This window comes from Lampetra planeri, chromosome 37 (genome assembly GCF_965212315.1).
Source record: "Lampetra planeri chromosome 37, kcLamPlan1.2.h2, whole genome shotgun sequence".
Taxonomy (NCBI): domain Eukaryota; kingdom Metazoa; phylum Chordata; class Hyperoartia; order Petromyzontiformes; family Petromyzontidae; genus Lampetra; species Lampetra planeri.
In genome coordinates, this window is record NC_136143.1 from 4630932 (window position 1) to 4641334 (window position 10403).

The 10403-nt window shown below is 47.9% G+C and overlaps 1 protein-coding gene across 4 annotated transcripts in view; it reads right to left on the reverse strand.

Moving 5' to 3' along the window:
- LOC144730954 (uncharacterized) overlaps positions 1-10202 on the reverse strand; it is an 83492-nt gene extending 73290 nt beyond the window's left edge. The window contains exons 1-3 of one of the 4 annotated variants that reach the window (XM_078611838.1): positions 9968-10202; positions 8252-8377; positions 5467-5665 (exon numbers count right to left, since the gene is read on the reverse strand). In XM_078611838.1, the coding sequence (XP_078467964.1) occupies positions 5467-5551 (85 nt within the window). In that variant the 5' untranslated portion in view covers positions 5552-5665; positions 8252-8377; positions 9968-10202. Of the gene's footprint in view, positions 1-5466; positions 5666-7195; positions 7281-8251; positions 8378-9967 lie in introns of those variants that run through there. The other 3 variants (XM_078611840.1, XM_078611837.1, XM_078611839.1) reach the window with 3 other exon arrangements.
- Positions 10203-10403: the final 201 nt, after the last annotated feature.

Here is a 10403-nt window from a genome sequence, read left to right on the forward strand (position 1 = left end):
TAAATATTTTAAAAAATTTCCCTAAACAGTGTAAAATTTAGGAATTTTTTTTCACGAAAATGCATTGTCACGCACAACGAGTCTGTGTGCAAAATGTCAGCTCGATTGGATCACGGGAAGTGGGTTAAAAAAACGACCGAAAGATTTTCACGGTCCTAAGCAAGCAAGCAAACTTAATAGAAAGGATTTAAAAATATCGTAATTCGGGGACTACCTGTACATGTGGTTTAACTTTGTGCGTTATTGTTGCGTAAAATAAACCTCTACGTTAATTCCAAACGGCACGCGAATGTAAACCATGTATGCGTATGTTAGGCAGGTGTCTCGAGTGGTTTAACTTTGTGCGTCATTATTTTGGAGAGCATCTACTACGGTACAATTTAAGGAGAAGGCTGTCCATGGCACATGGTGGGCTCACAGGGTGGCCAGCAGAGGGCAGCAAAGTCTATTGCCGCGCCGGGAGATGCGTGGGGATTGAACCGGCGACCCTCTGGATTTGCAAGTCCAGCGCACTGCCAACCACTAACAACCAAAGTGGCAGCATCCGCGCCTAGCATATACCAAACATATATTTACGGAAATAAAAAAATTACACGGGTGTCGGACGTACAATTTTCCACACCGTGCCTCGTTTTAGGCGGACCCTCGCACGAAAGCGGCAATTAAAAATAATTCGTCACGCTGAATGAGTCCTCGCGGTAGCCGTCATCGGTATTTCGTCCTATTAATAGCCCCGGTTATCTGCGTCACGTAGGGGGTACAAAACGAGGAGAGGTTGCGACGTACCGCGTGTGGCCTCAGCTCTATCTGCTCGTCCCTTAGGAGCCACCTTATCCAGCACCACGGTGCAACGCGAGCTGGCAAACGATGCTACGCCATGGTGCACTGCGAGCCGCGAAGCCAACAGCAACTTCCAGTGCCTGCCGCCAAGGTGAATTTTTCTCGGGAGATCAAGGTTAAAATGTATTTTAATCCCACAGTACATAGGATTTTAAATGTTAACCCGAGCTCTAAGCCACGCTGTTAATGGAAGCACAAAGCCGGTGGAATAATAATCCGAATAGAAAATAATGTACAAAAAAATCTTGCAAAATTCCATTGGCAAATTAAAATTCATAACACAGGCCACCCAGTGTTTGGCTCGAGAAGCGAAATTAGTATTCTCTCATGGAACATTTAGGAGCGGCAGTCAACGGTAAAATGTGGCAGCGATATTGGCTTACATATATGAATATTGCTTAGAAAACAAAAGTTATTCGATGTTGACTGCACTACGGTTGACGTTGTGCATGATCTTGACAATATTCTGCGGTGGTGAAAGGTGCATGGCTAAGCATAACTTGCAACGTAGAATTCTCCAATTTGATTTGATGTTCTGGCGCCGCATGTATAAACAATAATGCAAGTTTCTAAAATCCCACCACCGCCCCCCCCACCTCCCCCACATCGCCTCTGCTCACCCAGCAATATAAATTGGTACAACCACAGTCAGTCCATTGGCAGGTCACGTGTATTGGGGTAAAGTGTGGGTACACCCACCGCTTCCAAGACGTCTGATCAGCATGAGAGGGTAGGCCAAATACCCTCTTGACTGGCTCTCTAGAACTCCCTCTAATGGAGGCTCTTCCACAGGCAGTGCAGGGACTCCTCTACTTATGAGATACGAACAAACCTGTCCGTATGTCAAGTTGCCTGTTCAGACCAAGAGTCGTAAGTTTAACCGCCGCGCAATAGATGGCGATGGTGGCATCTAGATCTGTAGAACATGAAGAACCAATGGTATCTACATCTAAGGAGATTATACAACTTTTTAAAGCCATTTCATGTATTTAGTGTACACGCCGTACAACATGTTTGGAATCGACAAGAGTAAAGTTGGACTTAGGAACAAATTGACTTACGAACAGACCTCTGGAACCTAAGTTGTTCGCAAGTGGAGTCCCTGTAGTGTGTGCAAGCTATTGTATAGTTTCCGCGTTCCTCATCACCTAACACAATCAGAAATACTGCTGCATGTGCCCGATGTTTGGTAAACACGTCTCCATATCTATTTGTAGTGACATCGCGGATGTCGCTGTGTAATGCTGGCCCGAGAGAGGCACGGCGTACAATGTAGTGACATTGCGGACACCACGTGTATGTGGGTGCAGTACCGGCCCTAGACAGTGCTAGATGGCGCCACGCTCTGCGTGCAGTGCTGACCCCTACAGGATAGGGTGTGAGAGTGCCGGCCATGGAAATGGGGTTAATAAGGGCCATGGCACTCTGGTTGACCCCGATGGGCACGTGACCGGTTAAGTCTACACAGGGCCCCCAGGTGGGGGCTAGGGGTGGTCACGTGTCAGGGTCGAGATCCTGCTCGAGGATTCTAGAAGGTGGGCGTGGCTAAGGGCGGAGCCGGACACACCACAGAGGATAGAAGCCGGGTCCCTGAGAAGGACCGGCTGCTGTTGTTCATCCTGTAGAATCTACGTTCTACGGCCAACACGAAGTCACCAACACGTGGACCTGGACCCAAGCTGTGGTCTGGTCCGTTGTAGCTACTCCCAGTGTAACTAGTGCAGTTAGCCTGGTGGTCTACCACCATAGGTTGTTATCTGGTTAAGGGGCAGTTACCCCGTGTGTTGGTATTAAAATATGTGTTGTCTCGAAGAAGTGCGTCTGCTACTCGGTTGAACCCACTACATATTGACAAACAAAGATAAAAATCCCCCATGTGGCATTTGACAGACTGTTGGAGCAAGTGCTGTTCATGCGCTGTTATTATGGCTGGCACGGCACACGGGTGAATGGGTGGCTAGCACCACGCCTGGCCACCTTTGTCTCCCAAATGCTGATGTTGTAGACATTGCAGCAGCTACTCATTTAAGGCCGAGTTGACCTAGGGGAGGCCCTATATATTCGTGACTGATGTTAACTAACTGCGAGTGGGAATTGAACTCGGGTTGCCGGGTTCACAGCGGGGTGCTCTAACCACAACACGACCGCTCCACGCACAAGATCTTGAAAATGTTCCGCAGTGGTGGGAACGGTTAGCACAATGGGCTTGCAAAGGAGAGGTCACCAGCTTGAAACACACAAACGCACACACACCTAAAGTCTGAATCTAAATATAAAGTGGCGTTCTCTAGATCACGTGGTACGCGAAACCCAATCGCCAATCAGATACATGCAGTATGGTACAGATCAACATGCTTTTAAGATGCATGCAGCGTATGGCCACTTAATTTGTATTTGAGCTAAGGAAATGTGTAAGCATGGAAATACAATCTGAGTTGGGTCAGAAGCTTCAATTGAGGCGCACACTTGATCTTGGAGGCAACACGTTTGTTCATTATCCCAACAGGTAACTCTCTACTTAACCGGATAACGACTCAGGGTGGTGACCACCACGAGTAACTATATACACTTGGAGGGGTGAACACCACAGGTGACTATCTACACACTGGATGGGATAACTAGTAAATGGGACCAGGACAGCCAACACGCTGCCTGGTCCACGTGCGCGAAGACCCGAGACCGAGGACCCACGAAGACGGAGGATTTCTTCCCAGAGATGAACAACCACGATCACCGCCCGGGACTCAAGATTTTATCCGCTGCGGCGTGGCCTGCCCCCGCCCTTCGCCACGCCCCTTTTCCAGATCCTTCTCGACGATTCGGGGCCCACATCACGTGTCCCTCTCACCTCCTCTCTGGTCCTCGTTACCACCTCATCCGGTCACGTGCCCCCTCGGGTTCACCCAGACTGTTGTGCCCTCACTCAACCTCTCCCATGGTATACTCATCTCAGGTGCTAGGGAGAGGTTCCGCACATACAGTACCACTCGCTCGGTACTGTCGCTACACTCTAGTGACATCATTGATGAAACTTGAGAAGCCCTGGCATAGTGACTGAAACACGGGACAGTGTCGCCAATAATTACAGAGTAAGGAGAAATGTAAATGCCAATGTAATCCCAATGAAGATGCACGACAATGAGCTGCGAGCTCGCCCGAAGATGGCAGAATGGAAACCACACACTCCCAAATGTAATTAGCCAAACATTCCAAAGTGGTGAAACTGTCGTAAAAAACAGTTTTGAGGCTCAGCGAGGTTTTCCTGGGCAAGTAATACCCCTCTTCCACTGGCACATCTGCGTCGAGACAACGCAAAGCCCTCGCAGTCATTTTCCACTGGTTATTTGCGGTGCCAAGACAGAATCTAATGCACGTGCACGTATACACTGGCCTCACAAGACGACATCTCAAATCTGGCTCGGGGTCAAGCAGGGACAGGGCCGGGTTTACTGGCTCGTTCACTGCTTGTGAAGTCAGTCCGTAACCCCAGAAGGAAACTGCGTCGTCGAGTCTAAACAATTCATAAGCTGTTTTTTTAAGTTGCAAGGTAAGGCACACTGAGCTGTATAGCTCTTTTTCAGAAGCGACCTGGTCACAAATGATAGCTCAACAAAGTGGCTTCTCGTCATGTGGACATTTATGGCAGCCAAATACTCTTAAATGCACGTTGATCCTAAAATGTGGAGGGTAAAAACCAGAAGGCCTGTAGAAAAACCCACGCGACCACGGGGAGAACCAGTCCAAATATACAACACGAGTCAGTGTAGGGATCTAATCCACGACCTCCTGCATACCAGGTGAGGTACTTAACATCTCGTCACCGCGGCACCTCAAGACGCACGTGTCATCTACGTGCGTCTTGATTCACCGACTGCGCGTGACGTCAGCAGCACGGCTCGGCTTCTGCAGTGGAAAGACGACCTGGTGCAAACCTGAAATGTGGAAGTCTGGCTCGGCACAACCCAGTTGTATGGCGGTAAGAGGTTTAAGGGCATGAGTATTTGTAAGCAGCCAGGTGGCTCAGCGCTAGAAGGTTGCGAGTTCAAATCTTGGTCGGGTGTTAACCTCAGCCCATCATCCCTCTGGAATCGACAACAATTATTATCACTTTGTGGGCAAGTCAATAGTGGTTATCCTATGGAGACACTTTCCCCAACCATAAGATTGAGGAATGTCCACCAAATGGCTCAGGGCTGTAAACAGATTAGATTTTACTTTAGGAGGAAGGGCCCATGACCTGTTAGGCTCATTTAGTGGGTGTCATTCGAGGGTCCAAATGAGCACCGCCTCAATGTTCATTTTAGAAGAAAACCACTTTGACTTTGGACTTTTACCCTTTCCGAGACGTCTGCAAGTTGCAGGGTGGGTCCCGTTCCCCGCCGAATCTCAGTACGCACAAGCGGTTCACGTTAATTTTATTTAGAGAGGCATAGCGTTGCTGTTTTTAAAAGACATTTTGCAGTACTCACCGCAGAAAACTCTACCAACACAACCGTACGATAGAGAAGCTGGCGCCAAACTGTGCCACGTGCCCTCCCGCACGGCCTTTTACTTTCGATTCCCTTCGGAATCGATTCCGTTCCGATGACAAACGTGGGTAAGGGGCTAATTATAATTGTCACTCACCATCTCTGCAGGGCCTGGCGATCGCACTGGCCGGTTTGGCAATCTTGCTGGGGGCCTTTAGCCCGCTGGGCTTCAACGAGCTCATGTCCGCCCTCCGACGAGCAGCGCATCCACGCACGAGTGACACTATGCAGGCTTCAATGTGGCCAAATGTCCAGCTGGCAGGCTCTGCTCGATTTGACCACCATCCAACAGGGACCTGGATTATACAAAGAAAAGTAATTCCCAGCAGTTAGCATCCCAACATTTCGAACAGTGAGCAGGCATGTAATTATTCGATTTCATGAACCGTGAACAGGATTTAAATAAAGATTCTATTTGTTTTTGGCATCGTGGTGAATGCAGTAGCTGTTGGCTGAGGGGATGTGAGCCGATCACACATGACAGATCCAAATGAAACGACGTTAAATTATCATGTGCGCAATGTGACGCATGTATCAGTGTATCAATACAGGGCTACTATTGTGTAAAAGCCTAATTTACTGTCCGCAGCTTTTCAAGAACACGCATTTTTTTAAGTTGAATAACAAGTTTATGAATGATAATAGAGTATAAGAGTGGTGGCTCAGTGGTTATAACGCTGCTCTTTGGACTCTTAGCCACGGCTTACATCATTGGCGAGTGATATTGCAAATGGTCCTGGGCCCCTCCCTTCACCAAACCAGGTGGACCAGGGTGGGGAAGTATAGTTAAATAACTCTCAAAATCAACATGGTATTCAGCAGTGTAATGCCAAAGTAATGTTGTTAATGCAACTATAATCGGTTACGAGCTAAACATTACAGGTTTGGTTTTGGGAGTTTGGGGAATTCTCATACTGTACAGAAAATCCAGCACACTGCTGGTAGTTAAGCATTAAAAAAAAGAATGTAATTCTTACAAAGGCGACATACCTAAATCTGGCCCTAAGGAAATCCAGTACACTGGTAGCTTAAGTAAAAAAAAGAATGTAATTCTTACAAAGAATACATACCAAAATCTGGCCCAGGGCATGGGGGTTGGGTTATGGGAAGGGCTGCTGTAATTTATGGGAGGCATTTTGCAACAATTACATTTCACAGCTGGAAAACCTGGTCTGCAACGTGCTAATCACAGTAAATCAGCCACACATTAATTAAGCCTTAATTCTTTGTAACAAATATATTGAAGTGAGGTAATCGGCATGATTAAATCTCCACACGCTGCGGGCTTTTCTTGGCCCGAGATGTTGACAGGCGCTCAGTTTGGGAAAAGTTTTGCGGCACACAACAAACATTCAGCGTATGAAAATGTATGAGATTAAATATCAGTAATCGGCTTTGTACAGGCTTACAGTCTTCTAAGATAGAAAAAAAAACATGAGCCCGTATCACGTTCTCCCAGTGTTCACTGTCATTTCTGATAAAAACTCAAGGGACAGCTTAGGCATGTGTCGCACAAGCAGCAGCCAAAAACACCTAATGACGACAGCGATATTTAATTAAGCCGGAGCTAATGTTGTACTTATTTTCTCTCAAAATCATGCTGCCCTTTGTCATACACGGATTTTGGACCAAGTGTTTACTTCAATGTGAAAGTGACAAAACGATTAACTTCACGTTTTCAAAAATGTGATCTTGGAGGGAGGAAGCCTTACAATAAATCTTTTTTTTATAATGTTGTTCATAAAGTGCTAACACGTGGCAACCGTTTATTGTATCATCGTCGTGAGTTACGGTTAAGCCACTGATGGATTAAGTCTGCCACCCACCCTCGCGATGCTGTCATATCATCACTTTGTTGACACCGCCGTGTTTATGCGTGCACGTTCACTTGTATATTTCTGCACAAGAGTGCGCGCCTAAATAAGGGTGACACACTCACGATGCACAACACCTCACAGCAGCTGCGTCTGCTTCGTGACGACATTTATTTATTTGAGCGTTATTTTAAACGCGTCTGCCATGAAAAGGGAGTTGCCAAGTCACGATATACCACCACGCGGTCGTTTCAACACCACCGACCCGACCACTGCCAATGCTCGTGGATGATGGCATTAAGTTGGGTGGTGCCATTTGAAATGATTGAAAGTGTATCCTTAAACGAAAAAATCGCCTCCACCGCACACACCGTGGCAGATCTCGTCTGACCAGAAAAAAAGATGCTCGGTTGCCCTCCCACCCCTCCTCCTGCGGCGCTGTTCACTCCACACCACCACAACGCCCCTTTGAAAATATTTAAAGCCCCCTCAGAGAATACATATTGACACGTGCTTAACGACAACAAATCTGGGGCTATTTACGAACAAATTTACGGAGCGGTGGGCGATTTTGAGACGCTTACAGAAGAAGTGGCACGAGTGACGTTGGTAGTTGCGCAAAAATAGATCTTTAGCGACCAGTGACTCCGATAATGACATCAGCTACCGCATTGAGGCGAGCAAATGCACAGCTGAGATACGATATCTTGTTACCAGCGGGCGTATCCTTGATAGAGCACGTACTTAAAACATTGATGCGGCAATTCAATCAATAATGAGAAGATGATGATGATGATGGACGGTTTCATACACGTTTACACAGTTAAAACAACGCAGTTTGAAGGCACGCGTGTGTGTGGCATATTTACATTTTTGAGGAGGCTCGTGACAGACGCTACTGGGCAGTTTGGAGCCAATCGCCCTCCAACAACAGAGAAGCGACGCTCACAACAACGAGCGGAGCCCCGAGTGGCTAAAGTAAAACCAGTTGGCACAGAAGGGGTGGGTGGGGAGGGTTATAGCTGGTGGTGCATCTACCGATCATCTCAGTCAGACAACCCATGGCACCTGCTGAGTCTGGTCCAGAGACCTCCTGTCAGCAGCGAGCCTTCGACACTTCACGTGGCGGTCTCAGAGTGCACACAGCCTGGCACAGGCGCCGTGGTGACTTCACCGTCACCTCGTGGCGAATTCCTGGTGTAGAATATTTAAATGACCATTATTTTACGTGAACGTCACCGGCAAGCTAATAAACTACACGTTTAGACGTTAACCAGCATACGCCAATGGGCCACTTTGTGAAAGGCAAAACGATGTTTATTCGTACCAGTAAAACCTTGGATTGCGAGCATAATTCGTTCCGGAAACGTGTTTGTAATCCAAAGCACTCGTATATCAAAGCACTCGTATATCAGTTGTGATCACGTGACGCTCGGCAGACAAAGCGTATACGTACTACTCGTATTGCAAGACCTCGCTCGTTTATCAAATTCATATTTATTTACAATTTTTGCTCGTATTGCAAAACACTCGCAGACCAAGTTACTCGCAATCCAAGGTTTTACTGTAATTTAAATAGACTACCGCGGTCCACCCCCCTGCGGCCTGTCAACGTGTGCCGTCAAAGTCGCATCTAATCCCGCAAGAAAACTAGTCGACAAGGGGTGGTGGTGGTGGGGGGAGTGACACCCTTCGACGCGTGACATATTTAATGATACCCAATGGGCGTTGCGTTTAAGTCATACAACATATATGCTTAATAGCATTCACCTCTCCCAAATGTGTGTAAGTGTAACTTAACACCAGCCGTGACTTTGAAATCTAACTTTGGACTGGGGGTGAAACGGTGGCGCAGTGGTTAGCGCAGAATAACAGTGAACCCATGCAATACGAATAAGATGAGATCGATTCCTGGCCACGGCTAATAACAGTGGCAAGAGAAAACCGATCAAGTCCCCTCCCCGGTGGTGAAGTATGGCCAAGCTTGTTCACTATATTGAATGAGCCGTCAATTTGAATACGCGGCTGTCAATATAAACGTTAAATAACGCACGTTTCGAGTCTGTAACTTTTCTCAAACTGGCTGTCGACTGTAATATGGAAAACGTGGCTATTTAAATGCGCGTTTGTGTTTGTTTATCGATCACGGGCTTCACTTATTGTTAAAATAATGCTGCCAGTGCCAGCCAAGGAATTGATAGACGCGTTACGAGAGGACGTCAAAGTGAGGAGATGGAGCCACGGAATCTCGCTCGCGTGCAAGTTGCTATAGGCGGGTTTGTACATCGTAGCATCATCGTGCGATAAAGGGCGACGGCTTGGAGGGAAGATCGCCTTCATCCAGCAGTGGATAGATGCTGGATGACGATCAATGCGACTACAGCGCGTACGGTGCGCGCGTTATAGGACACGTATGTCACACGACTATACTATACCGTACATACTTCTTTTTTAACATTTCTAACAGAATATAGTCATAAACACCTTCTACGCCGCTGACGTTGACACATTAAACTATCGTAAGATTTTAATACGGCGTTATGACGTTTTAACAGCATCGGGGGCGGTTACGGGGTCGACGTGCTTCGGCCTGCCGGCAAAGGCAGCGCCCAGCCCGGCCCAGCTTCTATCCGAGCCTCGGTGCCCCACCCCCGAGCCCGACTCGCGTAGGCCGCAGCCGGTGTCAACACAAATCGGCGCGCAATTTCGCCAACTTTGTACCAAAAAACGCAAATCGACACAAACAACGAGCCCCGTTCGCTATCATCAAGAAACGCGACTCACCCGGTCGTCTGGCGATTTATTTCAAGGCGAACAAGAATACCCCGGGATTGCGTCCGGGGGTAAAGGAAGGGAAGGGAAGGGCGGTGTGGGTGTTATGGGGTTTGGCGGTGTATGTGTGTTATGGGGTTTGACGGCGTATCTCTCTCTCTCTCCACACACCACCCCACTACCACCACCACGTTCCTTCCCTTCTCTCGTGTTGCGAAGGTGGGCGGGCGACGTGGGCCGGGTACCCGGGTCTCGCGGCTTCTACTCGGAACCGGCTCTTCTCTCACTCTCCTCTCTCGCGTGTGAGATCACTGCCGGCCACGGATTTTAAGTTGAATGTTGTTGTGGTTTTTTTTAAATTAAGTACGGCATAAACACACAACACACACGCGCACGTGTGTTGTGTGTGTGTGTACCGGCCTTCACAGGTGCTCGCTAACAGGACTTG